Genomic DNA, 26067 nt, shown 5'->3' on the forward strand with positions numbered 1-26067 from the left:
CATCTCCCAGATTCAGCGCCCAGTCTTGTCTTCCTCCATGCATCCTGTACCAAGGAGGAGAGGACAACTGTCTGGTGCGTCCTGGGTGTTTACAACGCTGGGTTACAAGGGCCTGGGGCAAGAGTCTTCTTTTCATAGGGCAGGAGGAGAGTCACAAGCTGCTTCCTGTGTTTCCTCTTCCTCGGATCCCCAGTCACCTTCTCCACTGTCCCCAGCTGGAAGACTATAGCTTTCACACAGTAGGTGGGAAGCTCCATCAGATGGGGAAAAGGCTTCCTTACCTTCCTTTTGTGGTATCCCTAACTCAATGCCCTCTTATCTGAAGAAGTTTATGCATTCCTCCCTAAAGGGCTTGGAAGATGAGGTGCCCAGTTCAGGATAGGAGAGAAGGCACTGGCAGTGCCATCAAGCACTCTAGCTGGCTCACTGTCACCATTGATTGTTCAGGTGAAACCTGCTGGGACCACAGAACAAACCTCGTCTTTTCCAGAGAATTTTCTTTCTCAAGAATGCCAGAAACATCCTTGGTACCCAATATTTGGCTAGTTCTACACCTGCTGTCCTTCTCAGGGCTGAAAAGAACAGGCCTATCAGGTGTGCAAGCCAGAGAGGAAGGAGGTTCCATACCCATTACCAACTACTGAATCTACATAAGAAAATTTGGGCCAGGTTCACAGTTGTAAAACAAGCCTGACATTTGTCCAGGCTGTTACTGGTGGAATGCAGGTCTGTGGGGATTGCAGAGCCCAAGGCCCCAGAGTGACACAGATCTAGGCCATGTGGATAAAGGTCTGGCTCAGGAGAAAGGACTAGTCAACTAAGAATGTGAAGATGATTTGAGAGAGAATCACAAGAGATTGCTCCTCCAATCAGTATTGGCCCATGATGTGGAGGAGGGATTCGATTTCTTCTTTCAAGATTCATGATAGACCTTTCACAATGCCCATAACCTCCACAATCAGTTGGCTCATCCACTGGGTCCTAGTTCTTCTAAGTGGGAGAGTTCCGAAAGCTGTCGGGGTATTGGGCTGCTCCATATCGTCATCTTGTATAAATCTTCTACCCACAATATTTAAGGTATTTTGTGGGGTGTGTTTTATTTAATTGCTGGGGAATTAATATGGGGGCCTCACATATGCTAGACAAGCATTCTATTATCAAACTGTATCTCCAGCCCCTTTCTAGTCCTCTTAATGATGATTGATAATGGGACTAGTTCCATAAAAAACGTCACCTGCCTGAAGTAGGGGCTGGTGGGACTATCTATGGCAGCAGTGGTTAAACCAGCAGGAAGTCGGGTGAGTAGAGTTTACAGGATGGTAGTGAAGTGCATTTGGGAACACAAAGGTGTGGTATTGAGGGTTCTAGCACCCTCAGGCTCAGGAAACCAGTCTCAGTCTTGCCTCTAAAGGTTAGCTCTTGGCGCTTTGTTGAGCTTTTTTCAGCTAGTGAGGCTTCAACTGCCTTCATGCTCAGAGACACAAGTAGCTTTGTGTTCCCCTCCAAGCCACAGATCAGCCTTGGGGTTATCTGGGAGGCTGCAGAGAAGCAAAGCAGAGTGTGTGTGTGTGTGTGTGTGTGTGTGTGTGTGTGTTTGTATGTGTGTGTGTGTGTATAGAAAAGTAGGAGATGTATTGTCTTTGCTGTAAAGTTGTTTTTGTTTGTTTTGAGTGCCCAAACTATTAGTAACATAGTTGTAGCAGGTTTTTTGTTTGTTTGTTTGTTTGTTTTTGAGATAGCATCTCTTTACATAGCCCTGGCTTGTCCTGGAACTTACCATGCAGATCAGGATGGCTTCTAACTCAAAGAAATCCAATTGCCTCTTCCTCCTGAGTGCTGGGATCAAAGGCATTGACTGCCACACCAGGCTCAGATTCCTTTATATACTATTTCTTTATATAAAGGTATGTATTAGCTGCTAAGGATTTCTTAACCCATCTTATGCCTCTGGAATCCTCCAGACATTGCAATGTCAGGCTGGGTTGGTACAGTCTAGGAAACTCAGGGGCTGGGCTCTTAGGTACAGCAAGCAGCTGCCTCCTGGGCATATGTGCCCCCAGCTCCTGCCTGGGCTCTATCCACTACCCACACCGAGCCTGTCGTCTACACCATGCTCTGCACTGGCTTGGGGGTAGCCTCTGAATTTTGTACTTGCTGCAGTGGGGTATGACTCAGCTGCTGGCTCTGGTGGCCTAGCCAGGTAGTCCCTGACTCAGTGGGGTGCTGAGATATTCCTGAAAGCTTCAGTATCCCCTTATGTGACTTGGGTCACAGCTGTGCATTAATTGGTCTCTGTAAAAGCATTTTGAATAGGCTCGGATGAAAGGGGCTCTTGGAGTTCAAAGGCCCACTGCATTTTAGGAGGTGAGGGAAGGTGGCCTCTGTCAGACAAGAAGTCTGGCACACAGGCTTGGAGGCTTAGGGACAGAGAGTTCCTCACTTTCTGTTCTTTCGACCACACCCCTCCTGCTATATTATTGTGAATTTTGGAAACCCTGTGGTAAAGGCTTCTGCTCACTAGAGACCTCAGGTGCCTTTCAGTCTAAAAGTTACCCACATCCCCTTCAACAAACTGAGATGTATCCCAGGAAATCGTGTGAAGTTTACCTGGCATGCCTGAATTTCAAGATTGATTTGTTCTGCCCTTAAATAGTTCCCCCCATCCCGTCCCACCCCATCTACATTAGTGTCCACAGCTCCTGCTTTTGTCTCTGCTTGCTGGGTTATGCCTCTTGAGGTACAAACTCCTTCATTCATACCCACATCCCTCTTGGAAAGGGTGGCTTTTGTCTCAATGGCTTTGGTGACTTTGATGCTGGGACAATGATAGAGCTGAGGTAGTGACTTTCTCAGACTCCCAGAAAGAGGAGGTAAGGTGATGACAGGAGATAAGATGGGGAGGGGAGGGTCTGGAAGAAACCAGAGTTAGTGATTTTTTCCCCCCTACATGGCTGCTGGAGAAAGCCTGTCCCATTAGCCAATGGGAATGAGCACCAAATCATGAGAACCAAGACTAGAAGAGACCACCGAGAATTGCCAGTGTCCCAGTCTTCTTTGTAAACCTTAGCCAAATGGCTGAACAGTCTGGCTTGCATTCCACCCCTTCCCCCCAACAAAGACAGGACACCTACTACCTACCCTGCTGCTCAGAAATCTTTTTAGTCTACCCGTGTCTTCTTTTGCATCAAATGCACAGCCCCTAGCCTCAGCCTTTGGCACTACAGAGGTGCAGAATCTCTCTAAAGACCAAAGTCTTCTGTCTCTCTCTGCATGGCAAGCCTCATGTGGGAAAGTGCCCATGATTCTGGAAACACAGGGCTCTACAGAGGCTTCCAGAGGAAGTGTTGGAAGGAGGAACCTGGGGGAGGAGGGAGGCTTCCTCTTCACCCTTGGGCAGGGCTTATGGCTCTCCTGACAGTTAACACTTCCCTCTCCAGCCAGGCCTGGCAGAGCTAGAGAAGCCCCACCTTCTTTCAACTGGGTCCTTTATCCCTGTATCCAGGCAACAGGAAACAAACAGGGAGGGCAGAGTGAAGGCCTGCCTGGTCAGGCTTTAGTGGGGAAAGCTATGAACCAGAAATCAGCTTTCTTCTGATGCCTCTCTCCACTTCCCACCATCTCTGGGCAGTTGTTCAAAGCAGGACAGGCCTGGGACCACCCTGGGGGCTGAGGAGACCATGGCTTCCCCTTGAAGATATGTGATCAAAAAAATCCAAGTATTGAAGCAAAAGAAAATTTATTCCTTGTGTCCAAAAGCCAAAGTCCCACTGGGATACATGGATTAATTTATCACAAAAATCTGTCTGCACACACAGGGACACATGGTTCAGGCCAATCAATCCGAGCTATAGACTATCTCCTGAGGACCTGGCTATGATCCCAGTGAAGTACTCTTAGGGTTTGAGTAGCCGCTTCCAAGTGGTTTAGTTCTCAAGGATCTCATCTCCTCTGTCGAAGAATAATCATCAGCTGTCACTCCTGGTTTCATTCTTCTGAATTATGTCTGGCAGGACCTTGGCTTACTTCCCAAGCACTGAGACATAACTCTGGTCACCTCTGGGGTCCTCTAGTTCTCTCTATGGTGCATCATCAATAACTTTTATAATCTCTGTTTAAACATCATTTCCACCAAACAGGACCTTGTGAATTTTATTAGCACAGCTTATCACACCACAGGCTAAGCATCCCTCTGCTGGTCTGTGTCTCTCAGTGGGGAGGGATGCTGTGGGGGAGGAGTTGAGACTCATTTGCTTTTTCCTCACTTTCTGCATGAAGTCTAGTAGTTATGGAAGTGATGGAGGTCTGAGGGATGGAGATGTAGCTGACTCTGTGAGGTGAAGACACCTGTATCTTCAGGGCTCTCAGTTCTTCCTCAGCTCTGTCACCAGGACACATACTCTTTACATCTCAACTTTGCTTGTCCCCCTGATGTTTCAATTGATGATACTCAGTCAACCATTCTAGGCTCTTGAGCCTTGCTCAAAGTGGTGGGTCAGGCCACTCCTTCAGAAGTCAAGACTGTGTGAACTACCATCAGCCCTAGGATACTGCTTGATGGGAGAGATTTGGGTATATCCAGGTTCCTTTTTGCAGCATTCCTCTTTTTGAGGTGAGCCAGTGGAAACAGAGACTCAGGAGCTGAGGGATGGGCACAGAATATCAATGGGTCATTTGTGTTTCAAGCTATTGCTTGAAGCCTTGATGTGTATTTCAATCCCCGGCCTTGTGCACACTTTCAAACTTAAGTGCTCACACAGATTTCACTGCTTTTCTCACACCTGACTGGAACCCTTCCTGTTAGCATTACAATGATTCTCTCACGCCCACAGCACCATCTCTGAACCCCAGCCCTTGGCCTCACCCGGTAGTCCTTCATCCTATTACCTTCACTGAAATTCGGTGAGATGTCAGCAGCTGCCATAGACCCTTGACATCCAGAATTCAACTTCTCTGTGACCATCTTGCTTTGAGTCCTACATGATATCCTCCTCTCTGTGGTGGTTCACAACTCTTGCTCCCAAACTCTTCAGAGACTTCCTCTGCTGGGTAACTCTTCCCTAGATGTTCTGGGGTAAACTCTAGGTCTGCAAGGAAGAGGGGGCAGAGGGGCTGTGAGAGAGGGAGGTCTAGAAGGGGGTCAGAATGTAGTCCTGAGTCAGCGGGGATCTGAGCCTGTACCTAGGGAGCCTGGGAAGGAGCTGGGGCAAGTCAGGCTAGGTGCTTGTGTGGAATTGCTGAGAAGGTGGCTTTGGAGGATGAGGAGGCTGCCTGTACCCTAAAGGGACTTGGGGTTGGGCTGTGGCCCATCTCAGAAGCTGGCTCTAGCGTCTCTGAATCCTTTCCGGCTTCTTCCACTCCTCACTGTCTCTGTTAGGTCTTCATCTTTGACTTATTTCTGTCCGAGAACAGAAGTGAGTGCAGTTGTCCCTCTCTCCTGGCACAGAAGTCCAAGATTGTCTGAGACCAGCCTGGATCTTTATGGGATTTGACAGGGAAGTGGGGAGTGAAAACAGTTAGTTTAGGGTGGAGACACACGGTGCGAGGAAGGCAAGGGAAGAGTTCGAGCCGGTGCCTCTCGGGAGTAGGACCTCTTCCTTTGTTGAGGGTGAGACCCAGAGAGGCAGTGGGCTGCAGGCCAGTCTCAGAAGGTAGAAACATTAGGCTGAACCTAGGTCTGGTGGCCTGGTCCCCTTACCCCACCCCTTGCCCCCAAACCCCTGTGGCATAGGGCAGGAAGACCTACAGCTTCCTTTATAGGCTCCAAATTGCAAGCAAGTGACAATTAGCCTTCAGTAGGTCAAGAAGGACCAAAGATTACCTCTGGCCTTTTTTTCCCCCCCCTCTGGGAAACCCTCTGTGTTCCCTCAAAAGTACTTTTCTAGAAGCATCTATTAATAGGTCCTTATTCTTTCTCAACCCCTCAACCTCAACCTCTTTGAGACTCCACAGGTCCTTCCCCAGTAAATCCCTCTGATGGGCCCCATCTTTTGGCGACAGATCTCCACTGGTTACTCATAGCTTCCTGCATCTGGAAGCTTCCTTAGGCCATGAGCAGGTGGTAGAGCAGGACTTCAGAGGGTACATTTGTTGTGGGATTAAGTTGCTTCATCCCCTTTCATATGGGCTCGTGCACTTTTGAATCCCTCCCTCAGACATCGGGTATATCTATCTGTACCTCTAGTATGTTTCCAGAGCTGAGCCAAACCTGAACTTAGCAGGAGAGGGTTGGTATCTTTCTATATTATAAAATCTCAGTTTTGATTGCCTTGAACCCCTTGAGCATATTTTTCACCCATGTTTTAACTGTAGCTGCACTCTCTTTTGATTTAAATCCCAAACTCAATTCAAAATCATTTGTAAGAAATCCTAAATCAATTTCAACCCAGCCTTTCATTTATCTCAACATGTATTCCTAAGCATATCTGTAAATGACACTAAAAATGGTTTCTTTATCATGACACAGAGCCCAGCCTGAACTCCTAGCTGTACCTCTAGTTGTGGTTCTAACCTTAATACTGACCTTAACTTTAATCCTAACCTCAGATCTGGCCTCATTCTCATACAAAAATGTAAACAACCCCAAATTTAATCCCAGGGGCAGCCATCACGACACATTATCTCAAATCCAGAGCTCAAATGAATCCCTATACCTCAGGTGAATGGAACCATAGCTCTATCCATTTGGTCTCTCTCTCTTCCTGGTCCTGCCTGCTTTCCCCTCCACCCACCACTGATCTTCCACTCTTTCCTCTGCTGTGTAGTGGTCTGTATGACTACTAAGCCCTCTTTTGGACCACTAGGGGCTGAGAGTCAGGATGCCTGGCTATCCCCTACTCAGCCAATAGCTGCAACTGAACTGAATGTTTGTTTCTCTGGGCTTCTGCTTCCCTACCTGTTTCCCAGAAGGCTCAGGACAACCCCATAAATCCCCAAAATAGATAAGGAAATAAGGATAGCTACTGTGTATATCAGGTGGGCCCTTGAGCAACCTGTTATTGTTGGCGGTTTGGGTAAAAGGATTTGGGACACAGAGCTGAGTGGACTCCTTGTGCTTCCTTATTGTTCTTCCAAGGCGGGTGGGGTGGCCCTGGCAGATTCCTGAATCCCATAACTCTCCTGAAGACTGTTCCCCCTGCTGCCCTTCCTGAGCCCAGGTGGGTTGCAGAGAAGGCTCTGGGATCCCTTGAAGGAGCTGTAGAATGAGACTTCTTATGATTTGCCTCCTGTTGGATAGTCCTGGGATCCAGGGAAGGTTAAGGAACTATTGTGAGCCCATGGATCAGCCAACCATGGCTGGCCTCCCCCCTTCTGCTTGCTAAGACCCTCCCACTCCAGCTTCAACCTGACTGCCTAGAACTGTGATGTCTTAGTCACCCTGATGATGCCCAGTGGACAGTCCCAGCTTTTTGAGAGTCTTTGTTCTTAGGGGATTATGGCCCCTGTTAACACTGGGCCTGGCTAAGATTCCAAGAAATCCCAAAGAAAGCGTACTGGAGGGTGGGGGGTGTGCTTAGCTTTTCTACCACCTTCATACCTTCAAGAGATGTATACACTCACATGAATGACCTCTTGCCCTGCCCACCTCAAACATTCCATCACCCTTCACAGCCCCTCACTCCCCCCAAATGCCCTGACCCCTCTGTCCCGCTTCTTTAAGTCTTGGTGAACTGATTTAGATTCCTGTGGGAGGTAGGGATCTAGACCCTTCTTAGCACATCCTGCTCTCTGGGGTCCCAGAACTTGCAAAGAAGAAGCAGTAGCAAGGGAAGACCCTGTACTTACACACACCCATCCTTTCCCTCTTCAGCCCAGGAGGCCCCACTCTCTTTGAAGGGACAGAGAAAAGCTACATTCCAGTGTCTCCTGTTACCTGGGCTTTTCCTCTAGGCCCAGGTCCCAACAAGGGAGAAGCATCCCTTCTCTGGTGCACTATATTTTAGACCTGATCTGGAGGGGTCCCCCTGGGAAGCAAGGGGTGCTTGAAGGGGTTGGGACCTGGAAATCTGCAATGGGAGGGCATGTGAGGCTCTGGGGTATCTTTGGTCAGTGTTAACTCTTCAGATCCGATCCTGGCCATCTTTCCTCCCCAAATCTGGCTTCTCCTTCCTCTTTCCCACTTCCCCCCAGGGAAGCAGAAGACAAATGAGTGGTGAGGGGAGCTCTGTGGACGCTGTAAAATGGGACAACTGCTGTCACCCTGGGGACTTGGTCAGGAGGAAGTGGAGGTTTAACAGGTGCCTAATTACATGTCCCGCTGGTCGCTGCTGTGCAGCACTCTTGGGACAGGGAAGAGCTTGGGTGAGGGCTGGGTAATGCCTGGGTAGGCCATCCTGTCACCCTGCTAATTAGGGCTACTTGGGCTCCTCCCCAAGGCGGGGACCAGGCCCCCTCCCTCCTGTAGAAATAACTCCAGCTGCTCCTCAGCCTGGCACTCACTGCACCTTCCTGCCACCCCGGGCAGTGTCTGGGCCCTCTGCTCCCCCTCCCTCCACCTGCCCTTTCCACCCACCACCACCACCAGCCCACTGGAGCCCAGCTCAGGCCGAGGAAAGATCAAGCCTAGAGACATGGGAGTTCGAGGAGCATTCCATCTACTACTCGTGTGCCTGAGCCCAGGTATGGGGCTGGGCAGGGGCAGGGATGCTCAGCATTATGCCAGAAGGTCAGGGACGAGTGAGGGCTCACAGAACAGCCTCAAAGATGGTCTAAGAGGCACTGGCAGTGGCCGGCTACCTTCATTTTGCTGATACTGATTTGGATACTGCTTAGGGAGCTTCCTCCTCCCCCACCAGGAGAACCTGTGCCATAAGGCTTGGGACAGCATCTGTGTGCAAGAGGCCTTGGAATAGATCTTCATGGTGTAACTGACATAGCTCACATATGTGTGCAGGTGCCCTTTGTGATGTTTCCATGCTGGGAGATGGAGACAGGGTTTGCTTGGAGATATGGAGTTAGTTGTGGGAGTTGCAGGTAGGGTGTGAGTCAGGTGAGTAGCAGCTCAGGATGGGGGTTGAGGATGAGCCTGGCCCACATTGGGTTGGTGAAAGGGCCAGCTCTCCCAAGCCAGAGCAATGGGCTGGAAAGCTGTTTGCCTTGGAAGGATTTCACATGCTGGGCTGCCTCTATCATAGCCAACAAGAACCCAGGTCTAGGGCCTCTGGTCCATGCCCCATGTGCTTTGAGAGTCCACAGGTGATGCCTCTTCTGGGATGAGGCTGAGGATGTGGACAGGATAGTAAACTCCCAGAGCACCCATAACCTCTCTGGGGCACTACTGGAAGGCAGGGCTCAGGTTTGGATACTATGGCTGCCTGCCAGGGACTGGGCAAGTCCCAGCAAGGGACATTCTATTAAGTATTGAAAATGGTTGGAAATAGCATGGAACCCCTCCTGGGGTCTAGGTGAAGGAAGAGGGAGGGGTAGGAGGAGGGAGAGCGAGAAGGGGGGCTGTTTCATTCTGTTTCTGTGTATGGGGATACTCCTGCCTGTGTGTGCACATATGCATTGATGGCTGTGTTTCTGGCTGCATTTCTGTCAAGATACCTGCTGCACCCTTTCTCTACTGAGGGCCTTTCAGGCACTGCCTACTCAGGAAGCTTTGGCTGTGCCAGGAGAGCCGGGGGCATCTCTGTGTGTGCTGTGTGTATGAGGGTATGCAGGCTAGATGGTCGCTGTGTGGAGTCCTGCGCCGGCACTTTCTGAGCTGCCTGTTTTCTTCTCTTGTCCCCTTCCAGTCTGAAATCAGCTTGAAGATCCAGAATAGATATCTTAGCTGAGGACAGACACTTGTCAAGGTGATATTCCCCACAGAGGGTGGCCAACGCTGGTGATTTTATAAGGGACAATCACCAGTTTCTTGGACAGCCTCTTGACTTCCCAGTGTCCCTCTCTCCCAAAGTCTTACCTGGGTCCCTTTCTATACCAACTCTCATCCTGGCTCTTCCCTCCATGCAAGCAAGCTGCCTTCTTCTTTTACATTCCCTGGAAATCCTTCCCCAGTGTCACAGCAAGATAAACCAGGGTGATATGCCAGGAACAACTTCTCAAGGGGTGGGAGGAGGTACAAAAAAGCTCCTTGGGAGGAGGTTGAGAAAGCATCTACGGAGGCTGAGGAGGTAGGGTGAGGCTCCATGACCTGGGACAATTGAAGCAAGACAGTCTGCTGTGGTGTGGAGATATTCTTTTCCAGCTTGCCCCTCCTCCCCAAGCCCCTTTCTCTGAATACTTACCCTCTGTTTGGTTGACCTGGTATGGCAAAAGGGAATCCTCCCTGCTGTCAGCTGTTTCCAGTGTCTCATCCTCAGGGTGGAGCCTTTGCTCTCAGCTGAATTCTGGCTCATCCCTGGCTTGCCACTTGCCGCCCCAGGATCTGGCAGATGGCATCAGGATCCTTATCTTAGGAATGAGCTGGTATTCGCTTGGCCTAAGGCTGGAGGAGGCATCTCTAGGTCCCGTTAGAGTCCCAGAAGCCAGGCTGCCTGCTGGAGGAAAAGTCAGAGTCTATCGGATTATGGCGTGTTTGTGGGTTAGCCATGGTTTAGAGGGGCAGTTTCGGTGATGATTGAGATGTTGGGTGAAATGTAAGGCCCTCACTAGCTTCTCCAGAGCTAGGCTACACACAGAGCACAGAGCTCAGGGCTTCTGCGGATATGTCTGGTCTTGAATGGATGAACAGGAAGTCACAAGAGCGTGCAGTGGGTGTGTCTTAGATTAATGTGTACTCTTTCTTTGTTTGCCTGTAAATGTGTGTCCGATAGTCCATGTGTAAGAAAGTGGGGACTGTATGGGCATATATTCACATTTGAGGGCTTGAGTGAACATGCCTGTGTCTATTCATTTAGCCCAGGACAGTGTATACCTGTGTGGGGGTGAGGTGGGGAAGTGGGGAGGGGCTCCCTGAGATTTGGGGCTGGAACTCCAAAGAGCATGCTTACTCAAAATGACATCAATAGAGAAGCTTGGTGAGGGGCTTGTAGAGGGAGTGTTACAGAGACAGGGAGGTAGGGAGCTGAGTGTCTTGGGGTGGAACCCTGGGTTTACTCCCCCCCTTATTCTTTTCTAGGTCTAACCGGTTGGGGCTAGAGCTTGCCTGAGGCTTCAGGGTAGGGAGGGGGAGGAGTTTACCCTAAGCTTCCTGATCCTGGCTCCAAACCCTGAGCTCCTGCTCTGACTCAGTAGCAGGAGGGGCCCCAAAGGGAGCAAGAAAGTGGGAGCCACACAATCACACAGGGAGGAAACACGGTCTACAATGGTACAGTGCCATACAAGGCTCATTCTACACATATAAGCTGCCATAGACAAAGGCATGCACATGTAATCTAGGCCAGGCTCTAGGTTACAGTGCCCACTGTGAGGCAAAGGTTGTCACTTAGAACACTTATATAATCAGCATACATTATCATATACCACACACAGAGAGAGAGAGACACAGAGAGACAGAGAGAGAGAGAGAAGAGAGAGATACCTAGTCTTGTGTTTTTCAGGACAGAAAGGGACACCAGGAGTCATACTATCCACTCTCCTGGATATACTCTCTGGCTGGACCATTTCACTTGACCCAGATAGAGCCCAAACCCAACCCATGCAGGTGGCTTTTAAACAGCTTGTTTCTTCCAATAGAACATTTAACAACTTTGGGTGATTCATGAGTGTGAGCACACACAATTGCCTACACTATCATGTAAATATGTAGGTAGACATGCTACATGGTTATGTGCATGGATATCTGTGCATCTGCAAAGACCCTCTAAACATATAATGCACATTTGTGCATATATATTCATGCATTCAAATGCACCATTATGTATTAAATATAACACTAGAGCTATATGTATGGAAACAGTGTTCAATGGGACATCTACACAAGTCTAGAATATATACACAAGTTACAAGGATGCCCAGAGACTGCCATACGAATAAACAAACAATATTAAGTATTGTTTATGCTAGCACACACATCTCACACACAGACACAGACACAGACACACACATACACACATACACACACACACACACACACACACACAGAGAGAGAGAGAGAGGGAGAGAGAGAGAGAGAGAGAGAGAGAGAGGCAGCTCCTCCCTCCTATGGAAGCCCCACTGAGTTCTGGCTGACAGGTAGCAGAGTGGCAGACTATTCAAGCATTGTTTCTCTTCTTATCTTCCCCCCCACCAGCACTGTTGTCTGCTGTAAGGATCAACGGGGATGGCCAGGAGGTTATGTATCTGGCAGAAGGTGACAATGTGAGGCTAGGCTGCCCCTACATCCTGGATCCTGAGGACTATGGTCCCAATGGTCTGGACATTGAGTGGATGCAAGTCAACTCAGAACCTGCACATAGGGAGAATGTGGTAAGTGCTTGACACAGGATTCTCTCTACTCTGTGTACTCTGTGATGTCAAACCTGAAGGGGAAAGCCAACATCCTGAGGGAGAAGGAAGAAGGCAAGCGAGACACACACTTCCTCAAAGACCTCTCAGGGAGTGAGGCAACATGGATGAGAGCTGTCCGTCCAAGAATCAAACCAGACAGATTCCACCTCCCTCTACCCTGTATCAAGTACCCTGTCTGAACTTACACTTCTCCAGAATATCTCATCTCATTAGCGCTCACTCATTCTGTAAGGGATCAGTGTGCCTGACACTATCCTTTTTTTTTTTTTTTCCAGCTGAGAAAACTGAGTTTTAGAGAAGGTCAGTGAATTGCTGACTCGATTCACACGACCCTCCTTGGCTCAGCTCTCTCTTTCTCTGCACAGTTTCTTACTTATCAAGACAAGAGGATCGGCCATGGAAACCTCCCGCATCTGCAGCAGAGGGTCCGCTTTGCAGCCTCAGATCCCAGCCAGTATGATGCCTCTATCAACCTCATGAATCTGCAGGTATCTGACACAGCAACCTATGAGTGTCGGGTAAAGAAGACCACCATGGCCACGAGGAAGGTCATTGTCACTGTCCAAGGTATGACTAGTTCTTCTGGGCTCCCCTTCCCCAGGCTTCAGAGTCAAGTGTGAGCTTGGCTCTGTCCTTTGGCTGTGTCTGGGTTTATAATCTCCTGCCTTGTTACAGCACGTCCTGCGGTCCCCATGTGCTGGACTGAAGGCCACATGTCAAAGGGCAACGATGTGGTATTGAAGTGCTATGCCAATGGGGGCTCTCAGCCCCTCTCCTACAAGTGGGCCAAGATCAGTGGCCACAGTCACCCCTACCGAGCTGGGTCCTACCACTCCCAGCACAGCTTCCACTCTGAACTGTCTTATCAAGAGTCTTTTCACAGCTCCATCAATCAAGGTGAGGGGGCCCAGCCAAGGGAGAGTGAAGATAAGCAGAGGACCAGGGGAAGGAGTGGGGGTGGGGGACACTGCTGGGACTTCCACAGTCTACAGCTTGTCAGTGGTACCAAGTCTGCAAGAGACTGACTGCTCATTTGGGCGTGTCCCAGCAGTTGCTACTGAGCAAAGGGGGAGAAGGAATAAATGGGATGTCAGTCAAAAGCAGCATGGTTAATTCTGAGGGAACATGGTCCAAGGAAGAGCTGGGCTTGAATCTTGGCTAGAATGCTGATGGTGGTAAATCTCAGGCAAGTGGCTTAACACCTCTGTGACAGATGAGAAAAGGAATACTTACCAGTAACTGCCATGAGGATTAGATGGGATGAGGGGTGTGAGGCTCCTAGCATTTAGAGAAGCTGAGACTCGGGATGTACTTCCCTGAGGCCACAGAGTTGATGGTGATGCTGTCTTCTTTCTGAGACAGGGGTCTTTCTCAGCAAGGGAGTATTTAGAGTGGAGTGGGCTTGTGAATACTGGTATACACCTTCCTTGATTTTTTTTTATGAGTGGTATTCTGTCCTTCATCCCACAGGGACTGGGCAGGGTAGGGCTCTTAGAGACCAGACTTGGCTGTCTCACTACCCCTCTGATGCTCTTTCCAATTTCAGGCATGGGCAATGGGGACCTGGTGCTGAAAAGTGTCAATGTGGATGATGATGGGCTGTATCAGTGTACAGTGGCCAACCATGTGGGCTACAGCGTCTGCGTGGTAGAAGTGAAGGTCTCAGGTAGGTAAAGCAGCCCTGAGGGTCCTCCGGCTGAGAGGGCTGGATTACAGATACCTAGGCTCCATTTTGGAACCTCAGCTTGTCTCCTCTCCTTTGCTGTCAGGCTAGACCTTTGTCTAGAGCAGCTGGAAGCCATCTACAGATTCGCTTACCTTTCCCACATTTTCCTCACTGGGCTTCCCAGGGCCTTGGGTTCTTTCCCACAGACATTTGCCTTGGCGTGTCGGGCTATCTGACAGAGGCCTGATTACCTCCACTTCTCTCCACAGACTCCCAGCGTGTAGGCATGATCGTCGGCGCAGTGCTGGGCTCTTTGCTCATGTTGGCCTGCCTGGCTCTAGGCATCTGGGGGCTCATCTGCTGCTGCTGCGGAGGCGGCGGGGCTGGTGGTGCCCGCGGTGCCTTCGGCTACGGGGTCGGCGGCGGGGTCGGCGGAGGGGCCTGTGGCGACTTGGCTAGTGAGATCAGGTAAAACCTGATGCATGCTGCATGCTGCTGCACGGCGGGGGACCGGCGCCCTGTCCTCTTCACCCCTGTCTGTCATCGGCCGGCTGGGAACCCCACCCCAAACCTGCCCACCATCGCCATGGAGTGCTGGGACTGCAGCATGTCGACCTGCTCACTCGCCGCATGGCTTTCTGTCTTTCCCCCTCCCGCTTTCAGTCTCCACCTCTGCTCCCTGCCTTCCCTTTCTTCCTTCATATCGTCTATGCATCCCTCGGTCTGTCTGGCTTAGACTGTAAGCTCCTGGAGGGCAGGGACCGCGTTTTCACCCTTCCCTTGTATTGCGCCGGCAGGAACCTCAACATACCTATTTAAGAAGAGTTAACATCGATAGTGCGAATAACTTATTTTAGAAGCAAACTAGAAATAAAAATAGAACAAGAATAGCAAGTGCTAATGATTGCAATGCCTTCGGGACGGAGGGAAAGAAAAGCGAGGGACAGACGGGCGATGAGATTTTGCCAGAGCGCAGAGTGAGGTTTAGTCAAGGAAAGGAGGGACACAGCTCCCGGATCACTAAGGCCTCCCTTCCGGCCAAACACTAGAAAGGGACAGAGGGCGCATAACTGAGGCTGCCCGCCGTGAGCTGCTGGGACACTCGAGGACAAGTGGGATCTAAAGGATGGGGATGGGGGCGCTGCAAGGTCGCTGGCCCAAGAATGTGCATAGAGGAGAGTAGGTTGAGGCTCAGAGAATGAGAAAGAGGTGAGGGGCAGGTGGAGGGAGACGCGGGAGATGAGAGGTTGCCAAGAGCCCCAGCTCTGCCCAGGCCGTGCCAACGCCGCGCCGTGGAGGAGCCAGCTCACGCGCCCGCCTGTTGTTTTCCAGAGTGGACGCCGAGGCGCCCGGGTGCAAGGCCAGCGGGCGCGGCAGCCGCGTCACCCAGCTCCTGGGGTACCCGACGCAGAACGTCAGCCGCTCCCTGCGCCGCAAGTACGCGCCTCCGCCCTGCGGCAGCCCCGAGGACGTGGCCCTAGTGCCCCGCACACCCTCCGCAGCCTGCGAAGCGGGTCCCTCCCCCGTCTACATCAAGGTCAAGAGCGCGGAGCCGGCCGGTTGCGCCGACTGTGCCCAGGTTGAGCAGCGGTCGTGCAAGGACGGTCTCTTAGTGTGAGCGCGCAGCACCGGGCTGCGCCCCGGCTGGGAGGCGGTTCGGGGCTCTCCGCCTGCAGCTGGGGACAGGCTCGGGCGGGCGCAGACCTGGCTTTCCCCGGCCGCCAGGCGGCAGAGAGTTCAGGGGAATTTCCCTCTGAGTTGCCTAGAGGGACAGAGCCTCCTGTGGCTCTCAAGCAGGAGGGGGTGGGGACGGACAAAGGTAGTTCAGAGTTCTCTCCCTCACCCCTGGCCTCCTGGGAGAGGAAGGGCGGGAAGCAGCCGGTATCCCAGAACCGCAGAGGTACAAAACCAGGTGTCCCCAGCCAAGGCAGAGGGCCCCCAGCCCTGGGATGGTGGGGGTCAGGACTGAATTGTTCTGTGTGTGAGACTTGAGCTCCGAGGCAACAGTGTTAGCACAATAAAGAAGCTTAAAGATGACACCCAGGTGGCTGTCCCGCTTCCTCGGAGGGCTGGGCCAGGGGTGGGGAACCCCACTAGTTGTTCCTTACTGCCTTGCCTCCTATCTGAGTCCTCTGCTTCCCCTTCCAGTAGGGAAAGCCACAGCTGGGAGGGGACAGCCAGTCCAGTTCCTTCACAATACACATGGGAAACTGAGGTCTTTCAGAACCGATTTTAAAATTCCAAACCCGTGTTTCCCTTTTTACTCTAGAAGAGGTAACGAGTGTGGGGGTGGGTGGATGTTAGAGGTGACCTCTACACGGTCCCTGACCATTCTCAGCATCCTCTTTTCTCCAACCATCTACCTAATCCAAACTTCTTTATCTCTCCCAGGTATATGCTTTCCTTTCCACCAGCCAGGAAGGGAATATAAACTCATTCATACTCTAGAATAGGAAGACCTGAGGAAATCTAGCTCAGCCCTGTCATTGATGGGAAGGTTAAGTTTATTAGACACCCACTAAGTGCCAGCTGCTTTCAAATGCTTTATTTTTACTTACCTCTTGACATTAGTTCTGTGAGGCTGTGCATCATTCCCATTATACACAAAAGGAGTTGATGTTCAGGGGGACAAAGTATCTCAACCGAGCCAGAAAAGGGTGGACATTAATTCAGGATTTTGTCTAGGAATATTTGACTCCAGGACACTAGGCTGTTCTCTGATAGCTGAATTCCTTCTATACCATTCCTGATGAGGGCTATCCCAAACCCCTCTCTTGCCTACCTTCATTGACAGCTCACTGCCTCCCTAAACAATGAGCCTTGATTGTGAAGACCTCATAGAAATTTCTTCTATTGCCTGTGTGTACCTTTTATTCTTTGGTAGGGAGCCCAGAGCATCCTATTTCCACTCATTGCCTCTAGTGGACCACATGGTTGTATTCCACACAGGACACCTGTCTAATGTTAGTGGGTTAAGGGATCTTCAGACGTCCATAGCATTTCTAAGTCACTTAGTTTTGCAGGCCTTTCCCCAGCTACCTGCTAGTAGAAAGCCTAGATTCTTTTGTTTTTCCTCTCCTTAAAAGAAATTGGTCATTCCTAGTCTTCCTTCTCCTGTTCTAGGGCAACATAAAGTAGGTAAGCATAAGGCTTAGAGTATTCTGCTTGGTATTAAATAACCTGGAAACTTCTGAGATGGCTTGAGGTTTGTCAAGGGATGGTGGTGTTGACTACCTCGGCAAGACAGATGAGAGAGAATGAATGCCTGAATCAAAGACCGCTTACCTAGGAACCAGGAACTGGGCACTGGGGGTGTATAAAGATGAAGGGGGAAGAGAGTTAGGGAGGGAGTCGAGAACTCCAGAAGTCAGCAGTCGTTTGGCCATGTTTATGAGTGCTTTTCAGATGACTTATTCATAGATAGAGTTAGCTTTTTGGCAGGGCCCTGTGCCAGGCACACTTGCCCTAAGGCAGGTGACTGATGCAAGTGATGTGAGGAGGAGGTGTTCCCACTCTGAGGGACTGCCAGCCCAGCCTTCTGTGAGCTGGTGAGGGGCTGAGGCAGCCATGTGCGCACTGGTTGTGTTGAGTGACAGACTTTTCCACCATTCTGGGAGCTGGGGAGCCATGCTTAGACTCAGCCTTCAGTTAAGCAATGACAATTGTGAGGCTGGGGCAGCAACTTCTGTTAGGGTGAGTCAACTGGGAAGCAGGAGAGTGTCTTTTATTTTCTCCTTTTTTATATTTAAGTGTTTTTCATTCTACATACTAGCCCTAGTCTCCCCTTCCTCTCCTTCTCCTTTCCCCCCATCTTAACCCTCTATCCATCCTCTCCTCAGAGGGGGTAAGGCCTCTCTAAGAGAGTCAAAAAAGTTGAGGCAGGACCAAGCCTCTCACCATTGTATTAAGGCTGAGCAATATATCCTACCATAGGGAATGGGCTCCAAAAAGCCCAGGGTAAGTCCCATGTACCCAGGATAAGTCCTGATCCCATTACCAGGTGACGTGACCCCAACAGATCAAGCCACATGACTGTCACCTACATTCAGAGGGCTTAGTTGGGTCACAAGGGAAGTTTCTAAGTGTATACAGTGAAGGAAGCTTACTTTCCCAACAATTGATTTTACTACAAGAACATCTAGGTCTTTTCCCCTCATTTCTTGTGCTTGTAACCTGTTTAGTGTGGGAAGAGGGCATGCATGGTGATACACATTGAGCAATTAATTTGGGGGTGAGATGGGCTGGAGTTGAGGTCATGGAAGCTTTGATTTGTAGTATTTCTTACCTTCTGTGACATAAATACTTCCACAGTTGAATACTCAAGCTGACAACATGATATTAGTGGTATGAGCTTGGGAGACATACTCCACATGTTACACCATTGTACCATTCCATAATTCAGATACAATAGAAAAAAATAAAGAAATAAAAAAGGTTGGTAGTAAAATAACCAAAGGTGGTGAGGTTTCTAGTATTTAGCATCCCTGTTTTGATACAATCGTTTGGTTGTACATTTCTAGGATTTACTTTCAGTCATCCATCTATTGTTGGATAGCTGCGTTGCCAGATTTAGGTGGGTCATATCACCATGCTTGCTAGTCAGCTTTGATTCATTATGACAAACTCCTGAGATAAGAATTTTGAAAGAGGAAAAGCTGATTTTGACTCACAGTTTTGGAGATTTCTGTTCATGGTTGCTTGGCTGTTTCACCTTTAGGCTTTTGATGAGAGTGCATAGTTGTGAAAGCACACCAGAGGAAAGGCTCATTCCTCCAAGTTGGAAAGCAAAGATAAGTTTGAGGAGGCATTGGGCATGCCCCAGATGTCTTAACTTCCTTCCACTAGCTTCACCTTCTAAAGGTTCCACCTTCTCCCAAAAGTGCCAGAGACTGAAGTCAAGCCCATAACACCCAGGACTTTGGTGGTCACTAATCTAAACTGCAATGCCAGGCAAACAGCTGGCTAAGCACAGACGCTACCTCCAAGGGAAATCTTAAAAACAGTTCTGATTTACTGCTGTCTGTTTCTCCAGAGACTCAAATAGCACAAAGTCACCTATTTCCATTCCTCTTTCTGGTTCTGTTTTTTGCAGCTCTTGTCAACCTTGCCAGGACTGCATTCTAGTTGTTTGGGTCATTGAAGAATTAGTATATAATCAACATCTCCTTGGTAATGCACACCACTCTCTTGATAGCCATTAGGATGTCAATTTGGCATCCACAAGATTTTCATAAATTTTGCCTTCCAGCACATCTGATGATGGGCGTCTCTGCTAGATATGCTTCTGAGACTTCACCTACTCGGCCTCTCTGATTCCCCCTCCCTTAGAAAGTTACAGAGTCAATTCTCAAGCCTGTGGATAGGAGGAATCCTATGTATTGCTTGCATATTCCTCAGAGAGTAGCCACGACCATGCAGGGTAACCATTGCATTTTTACTACCCTGGGTCAAGTCTAGGTCCAGCCAAATGCACTCTCTTTCATTGTCTCCCTGTTTCTCTGTCTCTGTCTCTCTCTCCTCTCCCCACCATGGTGTGTGTGTGTGTGTGTGTGTGTGTGTGTGTGTGTGTGCCCCCACTTACTGTGACTAGTTATAGCCTGGTTGGAGGCAGAAGAATAACGGATCAAGACATTAGATGTGTCTCTGAAGCTTCCTGACTTGGTCCCCTGATTTCGTGAGAGCCTGGGAAATCCTCCTCTCTATCTGTTTTTCTATCTGAAACAATACTTTTATCTATTCCTGGTGAGAAAACAAAACCAATTCCACTCAGTTCTTTGCTCCTAATTGTTAAAATTAATTTTCCTACAACAGCCTCTGTTTATATAAAATTGTAGAAGTCAAATAGAAAGGGACTCAGGTAATGTGACCTAAATCACAGGTTGGCAAGTATAGCTTAAGGGTCAATCTGGCCTATGACCTGATTTTATATATAAATCTTTATCAGCAGCTCTTTGTTCTTAGTTTGAATGTGCTGAAGGGCAGGTGAAGTGGAAACTTTGGGAAATCAGGAGAGCTTGGGCTTTGGTCACTGTGCCTACTGGTGGGGAGTAGACAAGATGGCCTGCTGGTCCTCTGTGGCCATTGCTTTTCAGATGGGACACTGAGCAATAGGAGAGAGACAGAAGTGCTGGGCAATGGCAAGGAACTAAACAGAGGAGGACTGGGGTCAAATTGCTGAATTTATTTTCATAAAGGCTGAGCATAGTGATGGTGGGTCCTTGTGGACTTGGGGGGAGGGTAGGAGAAAAAGAAGAGGAATAGAACAGTTGTAATAAAGGTCTGCGAATTTTTCTTGTACACATATGCAAAAGGAGCCTGTGCTCTTAGAGTCAGACAGAACTAGATCCATAGTTATTGAGCAGGTTTCCAAAGTGTCAGTTTCTTCATCTGTGAAATGGAACACAGAGAAGGCTAACTGATTGATGGGCATAACACACACACACACACACACACACACACACACACACACACACACACACAGGGCTACACAGCAGGGACGCAGCAAGTGGTTGAGTCCTCTATATCTAATCTCATATCCCACCAAAGGGCAGGCCTGCAAGCCTGGACCCAACCATACTGGGGTTGGGATGAGGGCTGAGGGTTTTGGAGGGCTGCAGGGAAGGGGATGTTTTGGGATTGAAATTAGAGACAGTTCGTCATCTGGAGGGAAAGGACAAGGAATTCTGTGAACAGCCAGCAGCGAAGTAGGAGGCCCAGGCTTCACAGCAGTCCACTAATATTGACAGCAATCCTCATTAGTAGCAGTGATACTAATAATTACAGGAAGCACCTGAAACACAAGCTTGGCAGGGTCCTGGATCAGCTTCCAGAATCCTCTGGTGCCAGGGCGTGTCTTCCTGGCACTTAGGCCTACAGTTGCTGTCCTCTGGGGTGCCCACTGTAGCCCTGAGCATGACAACCCCTCCCAGGTGGCCCATTCCTCTTAGGGGTTCTTCACACAGCTTTTAAGCCTGGAGGAGCCTTCCCCACAGGGCAGGGTGGATGCAGATTAGCTGCTGCAGCTTTTACTTTTTCTTCAGAAAATCAACTAAATTCAGGAACTTTCTGGCCAGTTTCCACAGCATTTTCTGGATCCCCCCTTGCCTTTCTCCTGCCAGGATACCAAGATCCTAATCTTGAGATCCTAATTTCCTAAAGCTCCTCCTCTAGCCCCAGCCCCCAACTTGCCTCAGCTCTTGGCCAAGGCAGGTTTTCTTTGCTTGTAAAGCTCCCCTGACTTCTCTCTTTGACCCCTTTCTCATCTGACCTTCATAGGAAGCTGAGGGGACTAGCCTTGCCCCTTCATCCCAACCTCTCCCCTGCTGTTCGACCAGGGGAAAGGGTGTTTACTCAATTATCTTTTTCTGTTGGAGAGTGTCCTGTTCTCCAGCTTTACCAACCCAGGCTTCCCTGGAGGGTGATGTGGTCTGGTCTCCTCCTTTTTCATCATTTACTCCTTTGGGAGCGCAGGAGCTCAGCAACTGGGTAAAATTAGTATGATGTATAGTTTGTGCTAGCTACTCCTAATCCTGATTTGGTAAAGATGATAGTCAAGGCTTTGTGATTATTTCAGAGAGGCAGAGTAGAAAGGCTGCAAGTGTCCTTTCAGATCCTTCTAGAAGGTACCTGGGAACTTAACTCTCCCTGAGAGAAGGGGATGAACAGAGAAGGGCATGAGTGGGTAAGCTGTTGATAGTGCTCCGGGCTTCCAAGGCAAGTGCCAAGGGCCATGTCTGCCAGTTAGGCCATAGTGGTCTATAAGCAGCAGGCTGTCAAAGTTCCTACTTGTAGTCTTCTCATTTGCAATTTGTGAAGGACTTGAGGAAACACCGTGTCTGTGATTACTGCTATAAAAAAATTGAGCAACTGGTCCTTGTCCAGAGTCTAACCTGCTATTATCACATTGCTCCTGTGGGGAAATGTGATTCCTTCTTTTCAGTAAGCATTAAGCCTTTCCAGGAATGGAGCATATGCTCTGAAAAGGGAAATAAAGTCAACAGTTTTCTCCATTGGTAATCTTCACCTCCCACACAGTTGCCAGACCTGCATACCAACAACACACACGTTTATTTACACACTCTGGCCAGACTTCGCTCCTAAATTCCATACTTGCTGTCTGCTTATTTAAGACAGTTCAGTGTTAGCATGTGGGGAAGACCAACCATCCCTCATCCCTAAATCCATCCTGCTACTTCCCTCTTCCAGCAGATGGCAACCCTATTTGTTAATTCCTTTCTTATCTGTTCCCCACCATCTCCCCCTGGTCAGGAGATCCTGCAGAGTAAGTCTAGAACCTGTCATTCTTTACTGATGCTTTGTAGTTCCTGAGCACTGTGATGTCTTGCCTGACTTATATCATTGGGACCCTGGGTGATAGCCCTGCTAGCTTCCCATTCACCAGGGCTTAGTATCTATAGAGGAGTCAAACCGATTGCTGAGCATTCATTCTTCTGCTCAAACTTCCCAAATTGCTTTCCAGAGCCAAAGTTCTTGGCTGTTGCAGACCTTTTCTGTGCCATCTGTGACTTGCGTGATTGTTCACCCTCACTCCCCAGCCCACTCCACGACAGCCACATTACATCACCTTAGGGTTCTCATCCTGGCTGATCCCTTGGCTCTTCCAGATTGCCCAGTGCAAACAAGTTCTCATCTTCTTCAAATCTCTCTCAACAGTATCCTTTTCAGTGTGGTTCATCATGGCCACCTTGTTGAAGGCCGTGTCTTCTGCCTATGCTTGTCATCCTTAGTCCTCACCCCTTTCTTTAATTTGAAGACCATAGGCAGTCTTTGGGGCATGCTACCTCACATACAGTTTCACTTACTGGTGATTGTAGGTAACAGATTCACCCCTCGTTGTCCCCCTACCAGCTCTACAAGAAGGGAGTCTAAGACAGGGATTCTTATCTGCTTTATTCACCAATGAACTTAAACTTTGAAAACAGCCATGAACATGTTCAGCCAGTAAAGGTGCTTGCTGCATAATCCTGACAATCTCAGTTTAATCCCTAGGACCCACATAAAGAAGAAGAGAACTAACTCCATAAAACTGTCTTCTAACCTCTGCATGTGTGTTGTGGCACATGCATAGCCCTCCCCCCATACACACATACTCATATACATAAATAGGTAATGTTTATATAATAAATAAATGCCAGGCATATAGAGAATACTCAATAAATATTGTTTCTAGGGAAGAAAAGAAATAAGGGTACAGATTACTTGAAGAATGAGGAGATAACTTTTGGTCTCAGTCCCTGGGGAGGTGATCAGTTAGTCTTCTCCAGAATGAAGGCTCTAGAATGTTGTCTGAGCCCAGCCCATTGGCTGTGCTGTCTGGAAAGGGAGTCAGAGTAGTAGAACATCCCAACCTGAGATGCTTGGCTCACTCAGTGGAGAGAATATGTGGCAATGGTTATGTATTGTCCACCTGTCTGCCCCTGGAGCCTCACGTTAACCTCTTAATTAACAAACATGCTTTGGGAGATGTGCTTAATTTGCGCGACAGGGTGGGGAAATGAGACCCGATCCTTCCAGGAGCAGCCAGCCTCCTGAGGGAGATGATTAAGCTCATTTGGAAAAATTATAGAATGATGCCTGTAGCTGCTGATTCAGTTTTATGTGAGCTGGGAGACTTGGTGCTGTGAGATCACTTGAGGAAAGGCTTCTGCAAGTAGGAGTGCCCAGGGCTGGGCCTTGAATCACTTGCTTGGAGAGCAAGATGGATAAAGGATTGCATGGCAGGTTGGGAGTTGGGGAGGAGTGTCTGGATTAAGGGATAGAGTTCAGGAATGTGTCAGAACTCTCTGATAGATAAGAGCCTTGCTTGTCTGGAATGGAGGGTGTGAGCGGGGTCTGCTCATAGCTGTTACCTTCATCTTAAGACCCTTGGGTCTGGAGCTGGGAAGGTTTGTCTATGTTTGCTGCTATGTACTGGGATCCATCTTCCAAGCTGGGCCCCTTTATTTCTTTTGCTGCAAACAGTCCACTGAAGCTGCATCCTGCCAGGGTTGAGGGAATTTGGTTTTCTCTGCATTTTCTGTAGATTTTTTTCCCCCAACCCAAACAGTATAAGGAGAACCCTCTTTAGTTTTTAGAACACAGATGAGTCAGCCTCCAGGAATGAGACCTAGCTCTGAAAACAGCACTGAGATCGTACTGGCACTTGCAAGCAAGGGGACAACTTGGTAATGGGATGTTTGTGTATCCTTCCAACAGGAAGCTGTGTGGTGAGGGGATAAGATGTCTACTGGGGTAGTGATGGCTGAGCGGCTACAGGGCCAATGAATAGGACGAGTAGGCCATAGTCTCCTCCTCTGTTCAGACTTGGGATACTCTTGGATCTCTCTCTGTCTTCCCTTTCCCCAGTCATCCTATTAGCATCCGAAGTCTGGGACATTTCTAACCCAGAGTGACTGAGCATCTAGTGACCTGCCTTCTTCAACCTTGCTGTGTACAGCCAGCTGCCAGCCATCAGCAGGCAGGCATGGGGCACTAACCAGAAGTGAACTCCCAACTGTCTTGCAAGGGCATTTTACACCCTCTGTTTCCCAGTTTCCTGACAGGAGGCAGTAATTCTTGTTGCTCTTCCTATGAAAGGATACTGTAGCGCCTCTGACCTGGCCTGTGTGACAATCATGGCAGGGAACAAAACAGATGCTTTGTAGTAAGTGAAGCCCCAGCCTTCTGTGTCTGACTTAGTTTGACCATGTCACTGTCACTGTTGGAAAGGCAGCTCTCAGGGACTCCATCCAGGACGGTCTATGTGGAACCCCAATGCTGCAGGAGTCTTTGTAGGTAGGTTGGAGTCACAGGAGGTTTCCTCCTAGTTGACCAGGCAACTGAATTCTCTCCATTGTTATGATATCAGGTCCTGAATGGTCTTGATTTTTCTGAAAATGCAAAAACCGGATCCAGGCCAGAAGGAAGGACACTGTGGGTCTGGATGAGCATGGGCTGAAGGCTCTTTGGCAGCTGTTTTTGCCTTAAAAAATACCTCATAAACCTCAATTCTCATGTTCACGTCTAAGGATCCTGGCAGATCTGCAGTGCAAAAAGTGCCCGATTATAGGCATATCCTTTTGATCCTGGGTGGGTGTGGAACCAGAGCGGAGGAGGGATTTTTCTTCCTTAGGCTGACTTACATTGAAATTACTAGGTTGAATTCTCTGAAATCATCTGTATTGCTTGTATCTATGACAATTTTCATATGATCCAACCCAATATATTTTTCATCCTTCTCATATTGTTTTATTAGCTCCTGTCCCCTGATAATTAAGAATGAGGGAATTTTTTGACTCTATCCCACAATGTGCTTGGCTTTCAATATTACCAATTTTGAAGAATGACACCCACATCTACCCATCATGTCTACTCAGACCAGATACTCCTGTGATGGCCTTGACCTTCCTTCAACCAAGGACACAATGCCCTGTCTATTCTTGGTGCTGGATGCTTATTGGATATATTTGCTTTTCCCACCACTGCTCTAGTCTATTGGAGGCTGCAGTCACTTTCTGCTGGGATCACTGCAGTGGCCTTGTATTCAGGCTTTTATTTCCCCCTTAGCTCCAGTCCTCACACAGGGCCAGCCAGGTCTTTTAAAAATGCAAGTCGGATCATGTCATTTCCTTCCTGAAAGCCCTTCGGTGGCCTCCCCTTATCTTGATAATTAAAATTTAAATCTTACCATGTCTTACTAGACCCTGCCTGACCTGGCCTCCGCATCAGGCTCCTTCCAAGGCCCCTCTCGCTCATTACCCACTGGCCACAGGGGCCTTCCTTTAGAGTCTAAAGTGTAGACATTCACACACATCGAAATCTTTCCAGAAGGCTCGTCATACTTGCCAATGTCTGAGCTTGCAGGCCTTCCCCAACTCTGCTTTACCAATTCCTGCTCTTTCTGCTGGCTGTGGCTTGAACATCCCTTCCTTAGAGAGAGTAATTTTGCAAGCTGCCTTCCTGACAGCTATATTTTGCTCCCTCAATTTTTTCTCACTTGCGGTTCTCAG

General features: G+C 49.0%; 1 protein-coding gene and 1 long non-coding RNA gene across 2 annotated transcripts; one reads left to right on the plus strand and one right to left on the minus strand.

The window, feature by feature from the left end:
• Positions 1–4550: 4550 nt before the first annotated feature.
• LOC127223631 (uncharacterized) lies at positions 4551–10520 on the minus strand. The gene is made up of 3 exons (XR_007834640.1): positions 10230–10520; positions 4885–5084; positions 4551–4638 (listed from the first exon to the last, which is right to left on the minus strand). It is a non-coding gene; the product is annotated as an uncharacterized LOC127223631 (long non-coding RNA).
• On the plus strand, positions 8452–15799 carry Vsig8 (V-set and immunoglobulin domain containing 8). Its single transcript, XM_051186316.1, has 7 exons — positions 8452–8616; positions 12176–12351; positions 12759–12960; positions 13069–13290; positions 13940–14059; positions 14329–14527; positions 15392–15799. The coding sequence occupies exons 1-7, from the start codon at positions 8568–8570 to the stop codon at positions 15675–15677; spliced, it is 1254 nt and encodes a 417-aa protein (XP_051042273.1). The 5' UTR covers positions 8452–8567; the 3' UTR covers positions 15678–15799.
• The last annotated feature ends 10268 nt before the right edge of the window (positions 15800–26067 follow it).

The sequence above is a fragment of the Phodopus roborovskii genome, unplaced genomic scaffold (assembly GCF_943737965.1).
Source record: "Phodopus roborovskii unplaced genomic scaffold, PHOROB, whole genome shotgun sequence".
Taxonomy (NCBI): Eukaryota; Metazoa; Chordata; class Mammalia; order Rodentia; family Cricetidae; genus Phodopus; species Phodopus roborovskii.

Excerpts from the sequence above, each read along its gene's own strand:
- Vsig8 (XM_051186316.1), top strand. The coding sequence starts at position 8,568 with ATGGGAGTTCGAGGAGCATTCCATCTACTACTCGTGTGCCTGAGCCCA. Across the intron at positions 12,352-12,758 it reads CTGCACATAGGGAGAATGTG|TTTCTTACTTATCAAGACAA; the intron begins GTAAGTGCTTGA and ends TTCTCTGCACAG. Across the intron at positions 14,060-14,328 it reads GGTAGAAGTGAAGGTCTCAG|ACTCCCAGCGTGTAGGCATG; the intron begins GTAGGTAAAGCA and ends TTCTCTCCACAG.